The sequence below is a fragment of the Triplophysa rosa genome, linkage group LG23 (assembly GCF_024868665.1).
Source record: "Triplophysa rosa linkage group LG23, Trosa_1v2, whole genome shotgun sequence".
Classification (NCBI taxonomy): domain Eukaryota; kingdom Metazoa; phylum Chordata; class Actinopteri; order Cypriniformes; family Nemacheilidae; genus Triplophysa; species Triplophysa rosa.
Window position 1 is genome coordinate 14347470 of NC_079912.1, and position 24723 is coordinate 14372192.

General features: G+C 37.7%; 1 protein-coding gene across 6 annotated transcripts in view; it reads left to right on the top strand.

The window, feature by feature from the left end:
- LOC130546767 (RNA-binding Raly-like protein) overlaps positions 1-24723 on the top strand; it is a 111572-nt gene that overhangs the window by 48888 nt on the left and 37961 nt on the right. For 4 of the 6 annotated variants that reach the window (XM_057322192.1, XM_057322190.1, XM_057322191.1 and 1 more), the window contains 2 exons: positions 4620-4779; positions 10633-10895. In XM_057322192.1, the coding sequence (XP_057178175.1) occupies positions 4620-4779; positions 10633-10895 (423 nt within the window). The remainder of the gene's footprint in view (positions 1-4619; positions 4780-10632; positions 10896-24723) is intronic. The other 2 variants (XM_057322194.1, XM_057322195.1) reach the window with 1 other exon arrangement.

A 24723-nucleotide genomic window follows, 5' to 3' on the forward strand; every position in this document is an offset into this window, starting at 1 on the left:
ATACAGTATATATGTGCCTACATACAGTACGACATCAAATGTATATGAAGAGTTTATTTCCAAAAAGAGATAACTCCGTTTTAAAAAAAATCAAAAATCATGTTTTTTATTGTGCATTCCAATTAATATCAATCAAACTGCAGTTGGTTTGTTTTGATTTAAGCCATAATAACTAAAAAGAATACAGCAAACTAACACAATAAAAACATGATTTTTGAAAAAAATATTTTTGGCAATAAACTCTTCATATATACATATGTATTTTTTTCTCTATACATCTTTTGCTTTCTATATACACTTTCCGTTTTTTTATACTGTATAAGTAAGTAGTCTTTATCTGAATAGGCTGTGGCACAGTGTTTGCTCTCTTTCTTTTAATATGCATGTCTGTCATTACTGCTTTCCACTGCCAGAATTTTTACCCAATTACCAGAGAGCGCCTCAGTTCCTCTCTCCAATCAGAGCTGCTGATAACAAACATGTCATCATCACACAGCCATTCATTTGAGAGAGAAGCTGTCTGATTTTTTTCTTTTGCTGTCCTTGTTCAAATATTTATATATGCTCTTTATTGCATTGTAATGAAAGTCTCTCTTTTCTCGCGCTACATTTTGTGCATTAGAGATAACACAAAAAAACAGACTGTTCCACAACTGTCAGCCTGTAGCTCGGAGCATTTAAAGAACATGATGAAATAGCCATTTTATCAGAAGTAATTCACACTCACAACTTTACAAATATACATGCAAACGTGTTTTCATCTCTGTGTTTGTGCGGCGAGAATTAAACATTCTCATTAAAGCGCCGCTTATGTTTAACGCGCAGAGCTGAATGTAAACAAGCTGTAATTCTTCTCATTAAAGCTTTCCTGTGATGATTCTGTTTTCACCTGCGGTTTCACGTGGCAACAGTAACAGAGCTGCGCTTCAGCAAGACATCAGGCAGCTGCGTGATCGTGTGAAACATTTGCTGTCATTCTTCCTACATGCAATTAAGCCATTTTGTCATGTTTATTGTTTGTTTAAGCGTAAGGTAAATGTCTGAATGTATGAGTGAAGGAGGTAATGTCCTCAAATACATCTCATCATTCTCAGGAAAAGTGTGAGATTTTAGAGAAGATGAAATGGATTTTATTTCATTTTTGTCACATAAGGGTGTCACGGTATTGACGGATTTTGTCAATACAGGTATTGACAAGAACCATGATATTGAAAACCATGATTAGCGATATTGTGTTATTTCAACAATTATCGTAAACTATTTAGCACCCATCTTAAATTCTGCCTTAAGAGTCACAATGCTTACAAACTCTCTCTGCCTCTCTGTCTTTTAAATGTGATTCATTGACCATTGAAATATTGTGATAATATTGATATCGTGAATATATAAGTAGTAAAAACCTGATATCATGACAGCCCTATTATCATACCAAATAGGGATGTCGGGGGGAAACGGTATAGACAATATGATTAAAAATCATGATTATTGATATTATGTTAATACTTTGAAATAATTCAGAACCAGTATCTGGGTGACACTCGGACACTAACGCTCATATTTAAAATGTGATTCATTGGCCAAAAAAGAGGGAAAAAGCAAAATAAACAATTTGACTGAAAGCATACTTTATTTCAATAGATATCACAGGGGACCAGACCACAAATATAAGACATTAAAAACAGCTTGGGATTGAATTTTCTGTAACAGAGTTAGGAAAAAAATAGATTTATTTAGCATTACACACTAAAGCCTAAATTCAGTATCCTGTTCATTGCAGTATATCAGTGGTAAGTTATCGGGACAGAAATAGGGCACGCACAACACATTTCCTGAGAATGACCCTGTTCGCTTCTTTCCTGTCACACCGAATCATCCAACTCTTCATCACCCTCTTCGCCCTCCTCCCTGTTTATGGATTTTACTGGAAATATTGTTGCAGTGTGTACATAAAACAAGCAAAGCAATTAAATCTCGTCATGGAACGCATGTCTTTGGTGTCCCTTTGACAAGAACTCTCTCGGGCAATCCAAACTTCCATCACAACAAACTGTCAACCCCATCCCCATGAATCAATCTCCCGTCGTCAGAGTCATCGGTCCCCAAGTGACACACGGCGCCATTTGCTTTCTTGTCAATCGGATCAGGTTTTAGTACTGGAGAGAGAAGACAGCTGTGAATAATACAAAACAATTCTTCTTCATTCAACTGGACAGGTTCTGCTCTGACAGTACGATAAAACAATGGAGGGGCTGTGAATAATTGTTCTATTTCATAATAATAATAGGAATTTTGATTTTTACATTTTATGGAAATTTGTGAGTGCCTATATGCAAATCTGAAGTCACTTAAATGGTTGCCAGGGTGTTGGTATCAGGTTGTTAGAAGGTTGCTAGGGCTGTTACCAAGTAAGTCACTTAAACTGGTACTTATAATGGCATCTCCCCTAAAAAGCTGCTTAATTTGTCATGTTTGTGACTTAAATGGTCCCATAGGAAAGAACAATAATACATCTCAGATATTTCTTCTAAGAAAAAGAGGCAGAAATCTCAGAAATGTCTCCATTAGAGTTTCAGAAGAGATATCAACAGTGTCACAAACTGAGCTCAGATTTGTCAAGTCTGCAATCAAAAGTCAATATTATTGAAGATCTCAAAATGAACTCAAACATTTCTCATCAAATCCAGATTATTTTACCTCCACAATCTACAGTCATGTATACCTCCATGCCCTTCATGTTTTTTAACAATTTGTTTCTCTTTTTTATTTCTCTTAAGCAATTATAGGAGAAACAGCTGAGACTAAGTTGATACATAAACGAGACTCCATCAAATTTCCGAAGCTATTAAAGAGCAGTTGAATACTGTACTTCTTCTAAACCCCTAACCCTGAACAAATTAATATTGATGCTTTCTATAGTAAGTCTCACTAACAAACAATTCTTCTGCCAAGTATTTTATCTCATTAAGCTAACTGTTAGCAACCTGGCACGTTGAATTCATTTAATGTCTGTCACAGGTGTGTGTACGTCACCTGTTATACACCAGCTCCCCACATGGCTAATCCAATCAGATTTGAAGCCAGAACCATCCATTTCATAATCTCAGACACACACTATACTCAGCGGAATTATGGGTTTTCCTGCCACAGTGTGATTTCGAGAAACATCCCTGGTCGCATGATTTTTACCCTGTGGCTCAGTGCTGTGTGCAGTCAATGTGTTGGAGGTGTAGAAATCTGTTCTCTATGGGTGTGATTGTGAGTTTTTCGGGATGGTTGCCGCCTCGGTGGTCTATCTTTGCGTAGCGCGGTCGTAGCAAATTCACACTCACACATTCAGTGAGTTGGAAATCACAGAGGATGTCAAGCGGAGAGGTTTCAGAGTCTCTTAATGAGCTCGCACGCCGTGGAGGTTTTTAAACTTAAGTCCTTGTCTTTTGCGGTTCATGAGCTTTTTGAGATGGGACTTGCAGTGACTGGAACTCTACTGTACCATAAAGAGCTCACAGTGTGCGCAGTTTATGTGCTGGAATTACACACACGCACACACTCGGTGGCATCATCCATCTCGCCTTTTTAAATGGGGAACCATTGGAAGTCCTGGCCTACTTGAAATCCTTAAAAAAGATCCTCGTTTTAGTATAAGAAGTAAACACGTTTTATTAAGTGTCAGATCCGAATCTAATTGATTATAAACTAAGAAACATTGTAGCTCAACTGCAAAGCTGGTCATCACCATGCATTTGGCTTCTATGCAAAAGATTAGAATAGTTTCAGTTGGGTAGTTTATGAAGCCACATTTTTAGTTTTAAAGGATACTCCAGCCAAAAAAACTCTCAAGACAGAATTCATGACAGAAACATTTAGTTTAAAACAACTTGTCATAATAGATGTACGGTACATGTGCATAGATTCAGCATACATGTTTCAGCGTGACAAAAATGTGTCTGTGAAAACCCAGTTTAAGACATTTTTTGTGATTTTACCGTTTACCACATAAAATGATCCAACATAAAGACGTTTTTGTGAAAATATAACCCTGATGTCTTTAATTTTGTGAGTGTGAGGACATGTCAAAGATTGAAATCATAGTGAAATTAATGGTTGAAATCAAGCTTTGATGCTTGTTATTTCATCGACTTTGAGACTTTAGCCTGATTTTCACAGGGTCACAAATGTTTACATACATACAATGCGCATGTTGGTAGGCTTTTGCATCATGAAGTGTTCACTTATTTATGTAACTACGGGTTATTTCAACAGGAGAAAATGTTGCAAATATTTTATGCTTCTAGCGTAGGAATTGCAAAAACAAGTTTTCAAACAGCTTTTCTGTTGGCCAGGCACACATAGTCCCACCCAAAACTCATGTCATTGGTCGAGCCACTGACATTGTTGTTAGGATGAAAAAAATGTGTTTATCAATTTTGAATTTTTAATATTAAGTTTAATTGTAGATTTTAAAAATGTAACAATGAAAAAGTATTGATGGTTTCATGAGGGGTCTTACCTTATTCACCACAGCATCCTCATGTCTAGATGTTACACCAGCATAGAATGTTGTTTTTATATAAATATATGTTGTATATGTAGTCTGCAACCTGAGTGCACTGTGTTTTCAGACATGTGGTCAAACCCGGCAAGTATTGAGAATAGCTCTGCAACGGCGAGGCTGATTGAGAATCCCACAAACCCCTGCGTGGGCCAGCGAGCCATCAGCTGGCAGACGCTGGAAGGAGATCTCCAGCGAACGCTCGGCACAGGAGATTTATCCGATAAGAGGTGCAATTTAACACATCTTTGCTGATTTGTGAATGTTCTCGCCTTTCTGTCCGGTATCATCAATGCGGGTGCCAGTGCACGGGCTCTAAATAACAGTCTGCTGATTTGCCAACCGTAGGAGGAGATCTTTGTCCTTCTGCAAGATAGAGGTGGTAAAACTGCTAACCTCACGGCACTGTAATTGGGTCTGGACATCAGTCAGACAGAAATGTTCTTAAGGGGACAGATGGTTCAGTGGCTGTAGATCTCGTATTGTTTATTACACCACTTGTTCTCTGTCAAGCTGTTTTTTGGAGCCGGTCGCAGTTTATCGTCCCTGAAACCCTCAAGAGCTGCACACCCGGAGGAACATTGTTTTTGCTCAACTGTTGCTCTTACAAGCTCGGGAGACTTATTGTTCGCCCAAAAATAAAAAAATCCGGCAGCGTTTACACGTCCTCATGCTGTTCCAAACCTGCATGACTTTCTTTCTTCTGTGCAGCACTACAAAATATACTGCAAAGTTTCCAAACAAAAATAATACACAGCTGTCAAGCGCACAAAATTACCTAAATAAATGCATAAAAAAATAAAAGTGGTCCATAATAATAAAAAATAAAAGTGGTCCATGTGTGCTAGATCTTCTGAAGACTTTGAATTTAGCACATAAAGGCTGAAGGTAAACAAACCTTTGAGCATCAGGGTCATTATAGTTTAGTAAAACGATTAAAACACTTCTGTTAATTCAAATAAATTAATTGTATTGTTTATATTTAATTATATTTATTATTTATTTTATTAATAATTTATTATGTATTTATTTTATAGGAAATAAAATTAACTAAAATAACTAATACATAAATAACTTGTATAGCAATATTAATAATACATAAATAAAACAAAAGCATATTACAAAAAACCTAAAATTAATTAAATACTAAATCATTTTAAATATTTTATTTAATATTCTAATATAACAACAATAAAACGAACAAAACTATAACTCATGGGCATTAATGATAAGAACAAAGTGCTTCTTTGTTCAAAGCACGGCATGAAAATGCAATACACCAGGGTTTTTCCTGGCTCAAAATGAGGCGAAGGTGGTGCCATCCTTATCTTATACACACATGCACGTGTAGGCAGGGCCAGTTCTAGACATTTGGAGCCCCTATAGGCAAAATTTATATTGGAGGCCCCCAGACTCTTTCCCCCAAATAAAAAGCACTTGAAACAAATATAATTTCTAACCTTTTTATTTATTTGAAACCTGTTATCTGTACTTTTATATGTTTACTTAAATGTGCATCAATTAAACTTTAACTAAGGTCAAGACAAGGGTCATCTGGACCAGCTCTTATTATTAATATTCCTTGGCCATGGCCACCTACAGAGGCACGTTTCTGCTTTTTGGAAGCGAAGTCAATAACTTCTTTATAAGTAATCTGCCGTTTTTATTTACAAACGCAATGTACAGTCAATCGACTCTGATTCAAAGCGCCAGACGCATACATATGTGAATTTAAATCTTAACGCGCCATTTCATGGCACTAGCGCTGTTTTGAACGTGGTATGCAATAAACCGGCTGCAAATAATAAACCGGCTGCAAATAACGATCTATCTTCAAATGGCGCCGACGCGACTCGGCAGAATGGGCTCAGTTTATCTTTATTAATACATTATAATCAAAAATAGCTTTCTTTGCGTGCCTGTTAGCAGCCCCCGAGGGGTGTACTCATTTCGGCACCATCAGGTCAATATGCAGAAAAGTTGGATTTCATGCATTCAGGGGGCAGGGACCCCCATTTGCGCAATGATATTAACTGGTTCCACTTCAGGAAAGTGAGAATTATTGTATATCCAATGGACAAAGAGTCTAGTCTTATAGTACCCGTCTTGATTGATTGGTGAACTAGTGTATTTGTGACAGTTGTGGAGGCCCTGCCTCCAAGCCCGAGGACCTAGGCAATCGCCTGCTCTGCCTATAGCTAGCGCCGGCCCTGCATGTAGGCCTACCGTACCTTTAAGTGGTTTAACCAAACACTTTACATATTAAAACATAAAAATTAGATGAAAATGACAATTATTAAGTTATATGAAACCAAACAGAAATGTTTTAAAATCACTAACTTCAAAAAACAAATTTTTCAGCCCAACTAAATAAACCAGTCTTACTAAATTGGCAAAGCTGATTCACATCCTGTGTCCTCTTGTGGTTCACTGAGCTTTAAATGATTAACTCATCTCTTATATTCCCTATAGTGACTGAAAAGTTACATCAGTTTAAACGAATCGGTTTAAATAAGTCATTTGTTTGCGAGTCGTTCTGATCGCAATGTGTTCACGCTGGCGAACTCGCTGTGTACAGTATAACGATGATTCAGCGAGCCAACTGCACAGCTTAAAACATTATACAATGATGTACGCCACGTTAATTTAAGAAACCTTTTAATAAATTGAACATGCTTGGATGCAAAACAAACAATATTCACATGAAAAGCCATGAAACACAGCTAATACAGCTCCTATTAGCTCTTGTATGGCAACTCTTCAGCGCCTCACTGGGCTGATAACGAAACAGCACCTCCCTTGAGACATAATGCCGCAACTGCAGTTCCAAATGACATTTTTGTGAAGACACCTGACATAATTTTGGCGAAAGACTGAGGCGGCACGAAATTTGACGGCGGCACAATTTTTCTATGCAGGAAAAACCCTGTTCACTCCTGCTTTGAAATGTGCACTAGATTTTAGGGATGCACCGATATGTACATTTTGGCCGATAACGATACTTATTTAACATTGGAAGCCGATAACCGATATATAGTATCTAAATATGAATATAAAATTCCCTGAGACTGAAACAAAAGGCAAAAAGTGGACAACTGCTTTTATTTGAAAACATTTACTGCAGAAATCAAGGTAACCATTAGTTCTCTTTTTTCCCTGAAAATCATGTACCAAGCCTACTTTACGATTCTTTAACCTTCCAAGTTTTCTTAACAAATTATAGATGTTCTTCCAGAGCAACCTAGAAACATTTTCTTAATAGCCAAGTCTAACAGGTCTCAAGACAGAATGCATTCAGACAGCAGTCGGATTCAAACAATATGCTTTTGTTCCTATAATTTAAATATAATCTACATACTGTTTTGCTAACAGCAGTAAGTGAATGATCACGACAGAAAGACAGTACTGTACTGTATTTGAACTGAGCAGCGTGCAGCTGAAGATGTTTAACCAGAGGAAATTATTTATCAGCTGTAACATATCGGCATACATTTTATTATCGGCCGATACGATAACATTAAAAGTTACCATTTATTGGCCGATAATTTATTGTGCATCCCTACTAAATTTTAAAACCGAAGTGTGTCATTTTTGTTACATTGTTTTGTTAAGATGTAACATTGTCTACAATGGCTCAACCAATGAAGAGATGTTTTGCGGCGTGATTATTTATTTTTTCACTGGCAGTTGGGGTGTGAAACAGTCCTATCCTTTGCAAATACATTGCCGCTGACACTAGTGCACGAAGGAATAAAATCTCCATTCGCTCTCCTTCTCATTGCTGTCTAGAAGAAATAACAGATATTTAGCTAACGGACATTAATTTCTTTGTGATTTTCTTTCCTTTGGGCAGGAGAGAAAGTAAATTACAAGGTAGTTACTCGACAAATATCCGGATGTATTGGGGAAACTCTGGGCGGCGTGTTTGGTCAGCGGGTGCGACGCGGTGCTGCTTCCGTCCCTGCGTGTATATTCTTGTCGTCTTGTGAGTAGCTCGTTGACAGCATGAGAGACAGAACGTAATACATCCCTGTCGCAGACAATAGCACTCACTGTCTGTGAGCGTGTGTGTGGGGAGGAGGGGGTTGGATGACACCCAATAGAAGGCCAGCATCAGTAACGCTGAAAGATCTCGCCTCTGTTCTCTGAAGTGACTGACTGTGTGTTCAGTGAGTAATACAGACACTGCATAAACCCAAGCCTCTAATTTACTCTTCCCCAGTCTCTCTCTCTCTCACACACACACACACACACACACACACACACACACACACACACACACACACACACACACACACACACACACACACTTATTCTCACCTTCACACCAGCACATACAATAACACAAACACTGTGATTTCTTTCACATTTGAAGACGCAGACACAAATAAACACAAACCTTTGAAGTGGTTTTAGAGAGGACATCTCATAGATGCAATGGCTTTCATATCATAATGATATTTACAAAACCCGTCCCCTCAACAAAACCAATTGTTCAAAGTAAAACATGATTTGGTGTAGTAAGCCTTTGAAAAGTCAGCTTTTGACATGTTTGACTATTTGTTTAACACATGTATGAAAATTACTCATTATCACATATTTGATGTGTTGATAGCTCTGAATGTTAAAAATAATTTCACAGTATCATCACTGACACAATCCTTTTAGAAAACCAATAGGAACAAGTCTACATCTATGATAGACTACATGTGACTGTATTTTTGCTTGTGAAAACCCAGCCAAAGGCATGTTTTGTGCAAATATATCACAGCATGCACATTGCAATGGTTTGCAATAACTATTTAGAATTATTTTAATACTTTTAGGCCGATGCAGAAAGCAGAGAGACGGGCGAGTGTGATGTTTTTCCCCCCAAAAAAGAATGAAACGTGTATTGTGGTTATATAATTTTCAGTTTTTAAATATAACTTAAATTGATTTTTACAAACATTAAGAATTATCATATTGTGTATCATATGAAGAGTTTGGTTTCAAAATGAGATAAATCATGTTTTTTTATTGTGCATTCCAATTAATATCAATCAAACTGTATTTGGTTTGTTTTGTATACACACAATAAAAAACATGATAACATAATAAAAAACATGATTTTTTATTTTTTTTAAAAAGGAGTTGTTTTGAACGTGGTATGCAATAAACCGGCTGCAAATAATAAACCGGCTGCAAATAACGATCTATCTTCAAATGGCAAACTCTTCATATATTGCATTCAGTAAGTCACCGCATATCACGTATTTCTTCAATATTTTGTAAAGTCCTAGCACATTCTTTATAAAATATAATCTTGATTTAAACAGCGTAGTGTTCATGAAATCATTCATTACAGAAGCCCTATTCAAAATCATCAAGTTGAGTATTATAATAAAATGAGTACGCCATACATAAATATATCATATAATTGTTTACAGTGACAAACACACATCAGCTATATTTGTCAATTCACTAACCCTAACTTTGTTGCTCCTCATCGCTTATCTAGTTTATGAGATAAGCCTGGATTTCACAGACAGAGTTACATAGATCACGAAAAAATGCAAGGATTCCTTTGTTACGTTATAATAGATGAAGAGAAAAGCAAAGAAAAAAACTGTAGTCGTCCAAGTAAAACTGTCAACCAGACGTTTCTGTTTGCTCTTCAAGTCAGTGTACTTCATAACACACTAGAGGATTTCTGTGTCTAGCTCTTGCTTACCAACTTCTGCTTTCAGGAATTCATTCAAGACCACCAGGCAAACATCAAGTCGCATTCATAAGCAAATCTCAAGATATTAGATTTTAGTTTTCATACCTCTGTGTTGAGCTGTTATAAAACACAGAACTCATCTTCAATATATAAATCACCTTAAACCATACATCTTTAAAGGTGACTCTTGCTCAAAACAAAAAACTGGTCATTCGTTTTCATTATCAATAAACTGTCAACATTTTTACTGTGAAGCATCTACAAACTGCTGAATGATGTCCACACATCATCTGATGTTTACTCTTTATCACCGTCACTGATATGAACGCAAATAAATCTGCTGTCCGTGGTTGATGTCGTCCTTGCTCGTGTTCCACAGGAGAAAAATGACGGGAAAGAGTCAGACCAGCAATGTCACCAACAAGAACGACCCGCGCTCCCTCAACTCCCGGGTCTTTATCGGTAACCTCAACACGGCCATCGTGAAGAAGGCCGACATCGAGGTCATCTTCGCCAAGTACGGCAAGATCGTGGGCTGTTCGGTGCACAAGGGTTATGCTTTTGTCCAGTACATAAGCGAACGGAACGCCCGGGCGGCCGTGGCCGGCGAGTACGCAAGGATCATCGCAGGACAACCGCTCGGTGAGTCTTTTTAGCTTTACCAAAGCTGTGGCATGTTTAACAAAATGTTTTTTGCTGGGCTCTGCTGGACTGACTGACTGACGCTCACAGAGATCCGTTTTGCCTGAGGCGCATCCGGGGCGCTTTTCATTTCGCCTGTGATTCTTGCATGCAAAGTGTTCTTAGTGTTGTGACAGTTTGTGGGAAAGATGAGCGTTCTGTGCAGTTGTCATGCTGTAAAAATGTTTGCCTTTAGTTTGGGTTATAGTGTTAATGCAATGAAATAGACCGACGGATTTAACAAGGAATTTAATTAAGTTAGTTGAATGACACATTGGCCTTGTCCAGCTATTTCATTATGGTTTCCAAGATCAATTTCTGACCACGAAAAACTTCAATCTGTATTTATATTTTAACATAATATATATATTTTTTTACTTATTTGAAATGGTCATATCATAGGAAGTCAAATTTTAAGGTTGGTGTCATTTTAATTATGTAACCATATAACCATTAAACTCGTAAGTACAAAACTAGAATTGTTGAAAGTATACATTTCTAAAACGTATCGTTCTGAATTTTGTAGAATTTTAATTTCTGACGAATACATTTAAACATATCAGAGCCCATGTTTGCACAAAGATGCCTATTCAGTATTCAGAACATCGGCCTGTCCAGTCACGGTTTGCTAACAGGGAGAAAGTGGCTACATTATTCCCAAGCTCTAGAACTAACAATAAAACGCTGAAAATGTTCTGGATGAGTGACACCTGTCACGCATATCCTGCTGCCATTTACATAACAGTTTGAGCAGCAAAAATAGCACATTCACCCAAAAATGAAAATCCTTTCATCATTTATTCGCTCTCATGGCATTCCACACCTCTATGACTTTCTTTCTTCTGCAGAACACAAAAGAAGATATTTTGAAGATCGTTGGTCACCGAACAACATTGGCCCCCATTGACTTCCATTGTATGGACACAAAACCACCGAGACATTTCTCAAAATATCTTCTTTTGTGTTCCACAGTAGAAGGTCATGCAGGTTTTGAATGGCATGATGCTAAATAAACGATGACAGATTTTGATCACTGAATGGTTTGTGTACTCAATATCCCATAGTCTCCAATTGACATATCTACACACCATATCCACTCCAACCTTAATAGTATTTAAAAAAAAGATCTTACACCAGACTTACTCTTTTCTTTATTCTTACTATACCCTTGACCTGTTTTAAAAACACTTCCTTGTGTTTGCATTGGAAAGCATTTTATACATAATGCAAAATATAGCCAGGGGACCCTCATTAAAAACGGCCACAGAGGACCAGCTAACACCTCATTTTTCAGCCTGTAAACATGTGCAAGCGCACCACATTTGGGGATTCCTGTTAAATAGGGTTTTTGTTATTAGTTGTTAAAGCCAATATGGAATCAACATTGACACGTTCACCAAACCCTATTAAAATCCATTTCATCATCAGCATGTGTGTTTCCTGGGATCGAACCCATGACCTTGTGCAATGCTTTACCAATTGGAACTTTAATCCGAATTTAAATTGACATTGCGAACAGATCATTACGTAAAAACAGGACCGTATACTGTCTGTACGTCCCCTCAGAAGGTTTGATGTTCTGAAAACCTTCCCTGGCATGATTCCTGGGTCTATCTCACCCGGTTCTGTCAGCGGCACACAGAGGCTGATGTACGATCCTGGTCTCGTTCCTAATCTCCTCGCACTGCAGACCTGGCATCGGAGTAATGTGTAAATGCTGATATACTCTTCTGGCTGAGCAACGAAGGCGAATTCCTTCATTACCGCGGGTCTGCGCTCCCCCCCAACCTGACCTGGCTACAGCCTAATGGAAACCAGTCGACCGTTGTAGATACCATCACTCTGCTCGGCTGCGATAACACACGGCTCACTCTCCTTTAGGAGTAACAACGACATCAGAGAGCCAGTCGGGATGTTACATATTAATGTGGCCTAGCACTTCTCACTGATAAGCAGAAAGGAAATACAGAATACACACATGGGCATACATAGCGCATACGTATACACACTTATTTTTTTACAATGCAATGGTGTTCAACGATTCTGTGAATTAGATCAGGACGAAAAGTTTCGGATTCTTTTTTGTGGAAACAAATACAATGTCAGTCAAGTTGAGCTCATAAAAAAGTAGGCACTTTATAATTTAGTGTTGTTAGAAATGAGTAGAGTCTAAAACCGTGCATGATTTAATAAATGTTTTAATGATTTAGCAATGCATGATTTAGTGAAATGATTATTTTGATCAGCCACGGGTCCAATTTTTACAGTTCAACATAAAACTGCATACATAACTGTTGCCTCTCTAGCGCCATCTCTGTTTGAAACGGAAAAGTGCAGGTTACTTTATGCATTTACTTTTACGTGGGTTAAAGTCAAATGACGGCAAACTTACTTGTCCACGAAATCAACAGCTCAAATTATTAATAATCGGGTCTGGATTGGGCATTTTCCTGGTGGACCAATGCGTGGTAGGCCTGAACGTGAATGAACGGTCGCGGTCAGGTCAGAACATAATCACGGATGAAACGCAATCGCGAAGGAGCCAGAAAACCCAGAATGCAATCGCGTACAGATGGAACTGACGAGCCACTTGGCAAATAAGTCCGGGGCTGCTTTTTTGTTCCAGTCCAGCCCTGTTAATAATCATTATTATAAGCTTACTGGTGTCAAGTATAAGGACAGATTCAAACACTGAATTTTTTTTACCTGCTCAATAACTGATTTTTTTTCATTTTTAAGAAAATAAAAGTTATGGATTTCAGCTTCAAACCATGTAATTTTCCAGTTAAGACAATTGGCAAGCGTGTCTGTTTTATTTACTCACCAAAGCTGAAAAAGCACATTGGCACCGGCCGCGTGTTAGTTTTGGGCCCTGATAAAAAGTAACTTAAGGAGGCGTGTGTGCTTGGGTGTGCGACAGACACACAATGAGAAAGAGAGAGAAACAGAGAGAAACAGAAAATGCTGGCTGTTGGCATTCATGCATTCTCATATGTGACACTCCATCTGTGCGTTTGCGACCAAAATAGTCAGTGGAATCTATAATATTTTCATCACTTTAAAAGGTCAGATAAAGGTCGGTATCGCTGAAAGCTATTTCTGCCATTATTATCAGATGATGTGCAAATCACAACTCGGAGGGGAAAATAAATTCCTGATTGGCAATTAAATCCACACTCAGTCTCATTTTACAGAACTGACATCTTTTATTAGCGCGGCTTAAACCTGCGGTCTTTTCGACAGAGGCTGCTGGGCCTCAGACAGGTTTCTAACCATTTCCAAAGACCAATTGCTGTTTCTTACTGTCATTGAATTGATTATTGAAAGGCCAATTGAGCAGAAAGGTGATGATTAATCAGAAACCGCATCGCTTCAGAAAACATCCCCTTTTAATAAGTAAACAACAGCCCTGTATATAAATGACGGTGTGAGTCATTTCTATATCACTGTAGCCTACTCACAACAGTTATTTTGGCTTCAAATTCTAAACAGTGGTTTTCTATAGTAAACGATCATAATGCCTGTTTAAGCTTTCTTAAAGGTCCAGTGTGTCATTTTTTGGAGGATCTATTGACAGAAATGTAATATAATAAACATAACTATGTCTTCAGAGGTGTATAAAGACCTTACATAATGAAGCGTTATGTTTTTATTATCTAACACCCCATTCAGACTAGCGACTAATTGCGGTAGAGTGACGTGATCTCATTCATTTCAATGGAGAGCCGGCGACTAGCAGCGGCACGAACAACAGTGACCGTTGGCAACAGGAAGTGGGCGTGTCCAGCGACAGGAATCAAGCGACAAAAGTTGAGAATTGTTCAACTTTATGCAAATGTTGTGCGACTTTCACAAGCAACTACCAATAGGAGTAAAGCAGTGGAGCTTACGTTATCCGTCTCTCATCGTTCAAACTGGACAACCAAAGCCAGGAATGCCTTCTTACGATCTCATAGCAAGAGACAAGAGACACACAACGACAAAGTCATTGGCTGTCCCAATGGGGCTTTAGAATGAGCTATTTCTATCTACATACACCGTGGGTCCCCTTGCATGAAATTCACTATGTTGTTTCTAAAGTAACCTTAAACGGACAAACTGCTCCACAGACTGCGTTTTGTAAAAATGTATCTCATTCAGTAAAGCAATATTGTGACGACGACTTAGTTCTGTGTCAGCCGCCATAGTGCTTCGAAAGGGAGGGGTGGAGTGAGCTGCTGGTTGCAATTCGTAACCTCACCACTAGCTGCTGCTACATTTCATACACTGCACCTTTAAGCATACAAGCAAATGCTAGCATGGCTGTAATACTGCTTAAGGGTAGTTGACAAATAAACCACATGTGTGACATAGCATAAGAGGGTTTTATTTTCATTGTTAGTTCTTTTCTCAATCTTTGCTGTTTTATATAATAAATATAAATATTAATCATATAAAATAATATATTATTAACAGTTTGTTTTAAAAGTTTTCTGTCACACGATGAGACACATCATATGGTTTATTTGTCAACTACTCATAATACAAGTGCGATATTTGCTTCTATAAGCAAGTTTTATAAAAAATACGTTTATATAAGATAACTTACATTTTAGACATTTCACGCCACCGGTGAAAGTGTTAAAAAACCAAACTCGTGCAATGTCTGTGGTCCAGTCATTTCAACTCCACTCCAAATTTTCCATTTCCCTGAGAGTAACCTGGATCCAGTTCCACTCCACATTGCGCACATACTGTACTTGGCTGTGTCTGTTAAAAACAAACAACTATTGAAAAAACATATAGCAGCAGATTTTGACTTCAAGGCCCCAACGTTCACAATTTCTATCAAATAACATAATGGCGCTGGCCATAACTAGAAGGATTAATATTTGTTATTAAAATAACCAAGCACTAAGAAATATATGTTATTAGCTTCGTTTTCAATTCAATTCACTTCAATTGTATTTATATAGCGCTTTTCACAATGTGGATTGTTCCAAAACAGCTTTACAGGAGAAAATAAGAAAAACAGAAAAACACAGAAAAGTGTGTTTAAAGAAAAAGAAAGATCATTCTAGTAAATAATATCCAATAATATCTAATATCAGCAGACTCCCGGTGAGCAAGCCAGTCAACACTGCCGTGTGGCGAGGAACCCAAATTCCAATGATAAATAAATGGAGAAATAAACCTTGGGAGAAGCCGGGAGGGCCAGATCTCCTCAGACGGGTCACAGCTGCACTCAGTGACTTTGAATAAAAGTTACTGAGTAAATGTTTATGAAGGATATGGAGAGCTTATCAGTTGTGATTTAGGAAATTTCATTTGTTGACACTGTTTGGGTCTAATTTTGTCTTATTTTTTGATCGATATCAGACAACAGAGGAATTTTATAAGCAGGGAAAATAGTAATGGCATAATGTAACTGAGTGCAGCTATAACTTCAAACTGCTGTCATGTGATGTAAGTTTAGCATTTAATACTAAGCATTGTAAATTTAGCATTAATGAGACAAGTAGCTTATTAATAATGAATAAAATTATAGTCATTTTAGCTTATTTTAATGCTTGTTTTGTCTTATTTTCAATCATTTCAGCTATGTTGTGAATAATGGTTTTAATTTGTATTATTATCTGAACATTCGTTTTATCCATGCTGTAGCCACTGATTTATATGTACTGTATTAGGTTTAGACACTTTGCTTTGTCGTACCTCAGAACAACCCATTACCGTGGTAAAATCATCCCATGGCGGTTTATTGCTTTTCTCTAAAGTAGACCCCTACATAGAACACATCGTACTCTCTACTGTATCAAATCATAAAAAAGACAGAATTCGCAGCCCTTTAAAAAAACATCATCATCCACATCTTGACTAGTCTGAAACAAGTCCTGATCTTCAATTGTCACATTTCTGTTTCTTCATCGTCTTAAATGAATTATGTCTCGACTTCTATATAATTAATATACAATATCTCTAGTGGACACATTTGTACAAATGTTTATTAAAATGCCATTTGAAAAATCATTAAATGCCATCCTATTTGACATTAACAAAATGTCTCTATGCAATAAAAACTATTTAGTGACACTAATTGCATCTCAAATGATGCAATCCAGGACCAGAACTGTCCATTCTAAAAAGAATCGTACCGCCCTACACGCACACATTTATCATTCTCTCAGACCGAACGAGTCTAGTCGGGCTATAGTGTGAGCCATGAAATAGACACAAGTGGAGAGTCGAGTCCTGTGCTGAAATGATCCTCACCACAGGAGTGCTCACAACATAAATGAACTGTGTCAGGTATGTGCTGCTGTACAGAATCTAGGTTGAGATGTTGGAGAGACATTTCATGCCCTGCCAAGCCTCATGTTTTGTGTCTCTTGCTCTCTCTCTCTCTCTTTGCTGGGAGTACGTGAGACATTCGATAGAGAGCAAGAGAGCAAGAGAGAGAGAGACATCTGCATTCACATCCTGAGAGTCATCTTGTTCATTCCCCGCTTGTTCCCTGGGAGATAAAAGTTCATGTTCCACATTCTGATTAATTATAAATGGGAGTTTATACGACTGCATTTGAAATTCTGGCTTTGTTCTCTCTCTCTCTCTGAATACTAACTCGTGGCTGTATTCTCCATTGTGATCTCACCAAAAAATACCAAAATATGAATATATGTACAACCCATCAGCACAAATTTCCAATGCTGGAATACCAGAATACAGTCATTCTATTGTCAGTACATTTTGATCAGATTGATATTGCTGAATTATTTCATAATCATATCTTACACATCGCTCAATATGTGTAGCAGGGCATGAAAGGGGGTCCGTGTTGGCACATCTCATACAGGCTTCTTAACCTTTGAGTTTTGTATATTTATTCAGTTCTGTTCCTGTTCACTAAGTTGGTCTATCAAGAGAACTTAAAAAATAAAACGGCACAGAAAATGGTGCTTAAAAACAACAGTTGTGTAGGGGGAATATATACAGCCGGAGGGCAAATCTCATTATGATCGGATCTTTTACAGGTTCGGGTACGTCATAGTCTCTGTTATTCAGCCTTGTTTTGGGTAAAGAACATTTTCTGCGGCCTCATTTCAGCTGAAGCTGTTTTTATGGCTTTACTATTTCAACACAGAATATAGACAAAACAAAAGATGTCGGGGAATTGACTGTGAATGAACGGAGACAAATCTGTATCCGGATTTGCCATGGCAACCAGTGAGTAGTGTAATTATGTCTTTTCTTACCTGGTGCCTTCCCACAATGCAGTGTTTTAAAGGCCAAGAACAGGTCAGCACATGTCTGGAAATGACAAAAGTAGCTTGTGTGTCAATTTTGCGAGTGGAAATTCAGACGAAGCCCTTTTTTTCTCGAAGTGGGTTCAGAGGGAGTCCACGATGATGGTCCGCTTTAATTGTCCGCTGGCACAAAATTTCTTGCAAATTGCAAAGTACAGTCACTTAGATATTGCATCTGAATGTGCTGTCAAATTTTTAGTTTTAGAAAAGCTAATTGTCATAATAGAAAATATAATAGCGTTGAAAAGAATCAGAAAGGAATGCGCTATTATCGCTTTATAATGAGGGCAACAGTACAAAATGTTTTAAAGTATTTTTTACTCATTTAAGTGTTTTCACACAATGAATGCTTATAATGAACAATGTTCACGTAAGTCGCTACCGATTATTTTAAGGGTGACCCAAAAAGCTGTTTATCATACTGTATATGTCTAATGGTAGACAACTATACACCAAAAATTGACCAATATACCACACATGACATAGCAAAAATTTAGAAAACAAAGGGTTAATAATATATTATTTTAATTTGATTTATATGTATTATAGAAAATAGCATAAGATTTTGGTTTTTTTTTACTTTTTGCTGTCACACGGCAAAAAGTCAACTACCCATATCCTATATTAACTCAGTAACCGGCTTTCACTGCAATAAATGTCAGTATAAAATCCCAAACTGGTCAGCATCACAGTGCCTCAAAAAAACCTTTCATTTCATTTTCTAGGCACTAAAAACATTTTCAGCCTTCAGGACTGAGATGTTGTAATGCCGTAATGAAAATTTCTCAACACCCCAAAGTAATGACCGGATCAAACAAAACACAATTTATGACACATTTACATAATTCTTCAGCCTTGTTTTACAGTCACGCTGTATTTAACGTCACAGACTTCAGTGATTTGTGGTTCTTTTTTGCTACATGTTATTCTGAGGCTTGTGTTTACTTCATCAAAGGTCTTTTGTCTTTGAAAACTCATAGCATCCCGTGTTCCTGCAATATCAGGCCAAATACTATAAGGGTCATACAGGGCCAGGAAACCGCACGGCATCCTTGTTTTATTTTATATATCTCGTAAGATTTTTTTTTCGAAAGCTTCCCCCTCCGGCCATTTAGTGCCAGCAGTGGAGCATAAGTATTGATTCTGCGTCTAATGCTCAACCTTTGCGCGAGACACTAATCCATGCCTTATAAGAGAAACTCACCAGAGGCTTTCCCTGTAGGATCAAAATAGAGAGAATTATCAGATGGCAGGAAATATAGTGACAGTATCGTATAACCTCTATTATGAAACGGATCTAAAGTCTGATTGGATTGTAGAATAGAAGATAAACGCACTTCTGGGGCAACTATATTATATTGCCATATTACTAAAATGTTTACATTGCTTACAGTACACACCATAATTTAACTATCCTACTATTATTAATCAATTAAATCATATATCATACATAGCAGTTGCAATCATTTTGATTGCAATCATTTTGCTGTTTTATAAAAGCAGTAAACCACCTGAAGTGTCATACTTTGTTGACACTTCAGTAAAAATTAGTCCATGGCTTATTGCTTTATTAAAAGAAAGTTAATTACTAATTAATGTATTACTTCATTTAAAGAAGATTTTCGGAGTTTCTGAAATGTGGAAAGAAAGTAACCCTGACATTATTCTTCCTTAACTATTTCATTCTTGTATGAAAGGGTTCTTCTAATGAAGATGGATCAAAATGACAGCTCATAATTACTCATAGATATGACCTTTGTCGGTCGGCTTAGTTTCTGAAAACTTGAAGGTGACGATTTTCTTTATGATAAAATAGCTTCACCTTCCTAAAAAGCAGAGGGAATTTTAAGTATTCGTTTATTAGCCCTTCTAGTAAATCATAAGTCCTTATTTATCCTTCATGAAATGATTCGACATGAAGGCTGGGAATCCTAAAATCACACAAGTTGTGATGTGTCTGTGTGAAGCATGCGACGGGTACTGCAGACCCTCGTGTCTCGTGTTTGTCCCTCTCCATATTTGACCACAGGCTCCTTTAGTACGTTTCTTCTGCGAAACGTGAATATGCTGATATGAACCGAAGAGCATTTCTCCATGTGTCAGCTCAGCGTTGTGTCTGTTCGCACATATGTTCAGCTCATACGTGCCAATAGTTGCCGTCCAGATCTCCGCCTCATCTATGAGGAAATCATCCAACTCAATTTAAGACACTTTTTTAATGCGTTCATGTATTTCTTGGTACTGTTTATTGCAAAAACGTACTTTAAAGATAACAGTAACCCTTAAATGGTAAAAAAGAATTGCATCCATAATGTTAATGTTTAGGGGTAGTATATTTAAAGAAACGGTACACCCAAAGTTGGAAACTTTGTTATATACAAAATCATCTGATCTTTTCAGGAAACAGACCGAAATAAAAAAAACAGTTTACAGCGTAGACTATTACTCAACTCAACTCAACTCAACTTTATTTATATAGCGCATTTACAATTTTCATTGTTACAAAGCAGCTGCACATGAGACACATTGACTACAAGCAAAACAATCAAAGTTGTACCTGCAAAAACAAGAAAAGGTTGAAAACACAGAAGACAGACATACCCACACACAAAACACTCCACACACACAACACGCACACGCACCAACACACACAGACACAGAGACACACACACACACAGATGCGCACGCACACACACACAACACACACACACACACGTACGTACACAGACAAGTACGCACACACACACACGCTCAGTGAGAGCACACATTTAGGATAAAGGAGAGAGAAGCACAGGTCAAATATAACAGATAATAAATTCCTATATGCAATATTAATTAAGTAAAACTTTAAAATTCTAAAGCAGCCCCCCCGGTCAGGCAGATAGTGCAAAAACAGTATGCAAACGGTGGCGAGGAACCCAAAACTCTAATCGAGAAAAAAAACCTCAGGAGAACCCAGGCCCAACCAGGGGATTCCAGTTCCCCTCTGGCAAAAGCTGCTGCCTCTGCACAAGCTCCAGAGAACTTGCACAACAAGGCTAAATAAAATAAATAAACTTAATAATAAAATAAATTATAGTTTAAGATTATCATTAATAATCTAATAGCATTTGAAGTTTTGTGGTGAAGACATGTCAAGAGACCGCGTCCTTCTTTATCCAGCTCTATCATCTCAGCTCTTGTCAGGTCCCCACTTCCCATTCTCCGCTCTACCATCAGGTCAGGCCATGAACTGCATCCTGCTCGCTGTGGTAACCTTGGAACAATGAGACAAGACTGGCTGAGAGTAGAGTACTGTTCTGTACTCTTTGATGCAACAAGTACATCAGTTGTGTTTTTGGTTCCGGTTGATCTAACTAATGCAGCCTAAACCCTCTGAAGATTTATATTATGGAAGAGTAGTGTATGCAAGATTAAAAAGATGCGTCTTTAGTCTAGATTTAAACTGACAGAGTGTGTCTGCCTCCCGGACAGTGCAGGGAAGACTATTCCAAAGTTTAGGCGCTAGATAGGAAAAGGATCTACCACCTGCACTTGATTTTGAAATTCTAGGTATTACCAACTGACAGGACGCCTGAGAGCGTAATGCACGTGAAGGACTGTAATACAAAAGGAGTTCATTCAAGTATTGAGGAGCTAAACCATGTAAGGCTTTATAGGTAATAAGCAAGATTTTAAAGTTAACGCGATGCTTTATAGGTAACCAGTGCAAGGTTGACTATTAGATTGTAAAGTGATAATTATATCGTAACTATGTTAGATGGGTTGGAGATCACACAAATTCTAATAGCAAAGATTTTGTGAAAAACCAAAGACCAATAACATTTAAGTATTATTTAAAGAATAATTCACCCATAAGGAAAATTTGTATAATTTACTCCAGTATGTAATTCCAGATGAATATGACTTTCTTAAATAAAAAAGCAAATGAATAATAGAATATTATTAAATGATTATTGTATTATTGCTCCTGTATGACATATTGCTTTATTGCTCCCTGAACTCTCTGTAAGTTGCTTCGGATAAAAGTGTCTGCTAAATGTAAATGTATTAAATATCAATGTAACGTCAAAATCTCAAGACATGTGAGCGCCAATGATATTCAAAGTGATCAACAAAGTGCCATATTTGAGTTTAGATCTGCTTGTTTTCATTGATACACAACATATTGTTTGCTAAATTAACTCAACAAATGTATAGTTTTGCTTCAAAAGACATACAGTATATTAACCCACTTGAGTCATTTTGATTGTTTTAATGATGGATATAGATGTGCTTTTTATTTACTGCAGTAAAAAGATAAAATGAATGCATTTTAAAATAAAATTATTTGTATGTGTTCAACTAAAGAAATAAAGTCATGTGCATCTGGGATGAGTCAATTATGGAAGAATTTTAACATTTGGGTGTAATATTCCTTTAGGAAATCCGTTTCAACTATATGTTCTCTTATAGCATCACTCTTTTTCTTCGTACTAGAACCTTTATGTTTAGGAAATGAGCATCTTAGTGATGCTGTTTAGTGAGGGAACAAACCGCCCAGCATGCCATATCTGCCTCTAGTTTCTGAAGGTCTAATTCAATGCTGAAGAATGATGAGCTCTGTATGAGGAGCCTCAGGGCTGCAGAAATTTTTGATCGGTACCGCAAGCCAAAGCATGTGTTCCCTGGATGTTGTGCTGAGGACGCTGTACTTCTTAGTCGACTACAAAGAATCTTCCGCCAGCAGCTACAGCCAGACTTGGGTTGCTAATGACATCTCCAGAGAGTGGCACCTGTAGGAGACAGTTTGTGGGGCCCGGGGATAGAGAACGCCGGCTTACAAATATCTATAGCACACGCAAAGTATGAAGCCCTTCTGTGCTTAAGGCTTTGGCAGTCTAAGACCAATAAGAATGTATTACATGGTGGGATCTAAAGATGCTGGACTAATTGTAGAGGGGAACGATTTATACATCAGTTTATACAAAGTATTTTATGAAATATTCAACCTCATGTTTGGATAAGGGGTCAAGGTTTGTTGGGGTTGTAGACCCAAACAGCATCTTTCTTCTTTAATGGCAATCGAAAAAAAGCAGTGAATTTTGGAGATAAAAACATGCAGAGTTACATAGGTATAGATGTTTTACATGTGCAGATTTCTTTGAGGGGATTTTCTTTAATAGTCCCTAGTTTTGGGACTATGCGCATTTTTTCTTGCGCCGGTGAGATGAGGGCTGTCATGATGTTTTTCCGAGGGTCCATAGTATTATTGCTCAGGTGATTGGCTAAAAAAAGTACAAAAAAAGGGGGCATTAACAATTTAGTGTTCCACAGCTTTATGTTCACAAACGTAACCTGAATTAATTTTCAGTTTAAAACACATTAACTGGATTTGTTTATTAAGCCTGAAATATACTACTCGACTTTTATGCAGATTTTTGCACCGATTTCCAGTCGGGGCTAGTCGAAAGTTGTTGCAGAATGTCTGCCGACTTTGGGCAGTCGGCGCAGACTTTTTTCTCAGAAAGTCGCGTAGTTGATGATGGGTATAGACTCGATTTTTTATCTGCAGACTGCAGTCGGAGGATATCAAAGCATGTTTGATATTTTGAACCGATTTTACAACACATACCACGTGTATCTACACAGTACCACATTTAAACGTGCATCAGAGACGTGTATGTGCGGTGTGAGAAATCACAGGATGCAAGCGGTTACTTGCGGGTGTTGCCAGATTTTACCAAAAAAAGCAACGGAAAACAAAGCTCTGAGCTCCGCTATTCTTCTCACTATCACATATGTTTGCACTATGTGTGTACTTTCTTCTGCACTGGAAGCTCCTGTCGCCAAGTCAAATTCCTTGTGTGTTTAAACATAGGCTACTTGGTAATAAAGCTCCTTCTGATACAGCAGAGCATGTCTATGGTTACTCAGTGTCAATCATCACCGTTTCGGATTTTTGCAAACAAACACGTAGTAGCGTATGACGAGTTGCTATGGAAACTGGACGTGGTAATACGCTGACCAAAACAGAGGCGCGCAGTTACGAGGCTACAATAACTACCTATCTTCAGCACATCCATGTTGTTTCGTTGGTCATGCGTCTCCTAGCAACGAGGCGCGCATTTGTTGCGTTCGGAAACTCTGCTAGTGTATGATACCAGTCGTGTAGTGTATTTTAGCATCAACCGTTTACAAAGTCGGCAAGTGTACTGTATGATGCCTAGTTTTTAAAAATCTGTTCGGATCTTAAAAGTGTATTCCAGCCATTAGTTCAGTTTGATGCAATTTACAAACATAATATGCTTTTGTGATAAACCCTTACAAAAATCCTGATCCATCGCAACAAATTACTACTGATCATTAAAGGGACAGTTCACCCAAAAATAAAAATTCTGTCTTTATTTACTCATCCTCGAGTTGTTCCAAATCGGTGTAAATTTCTTTGTTCTGATGAACACAGAGAATGATATTTAGTTTGTTCTTGGCCATCATTGACCAGAATAGTAGGAAAAATTGGGTGA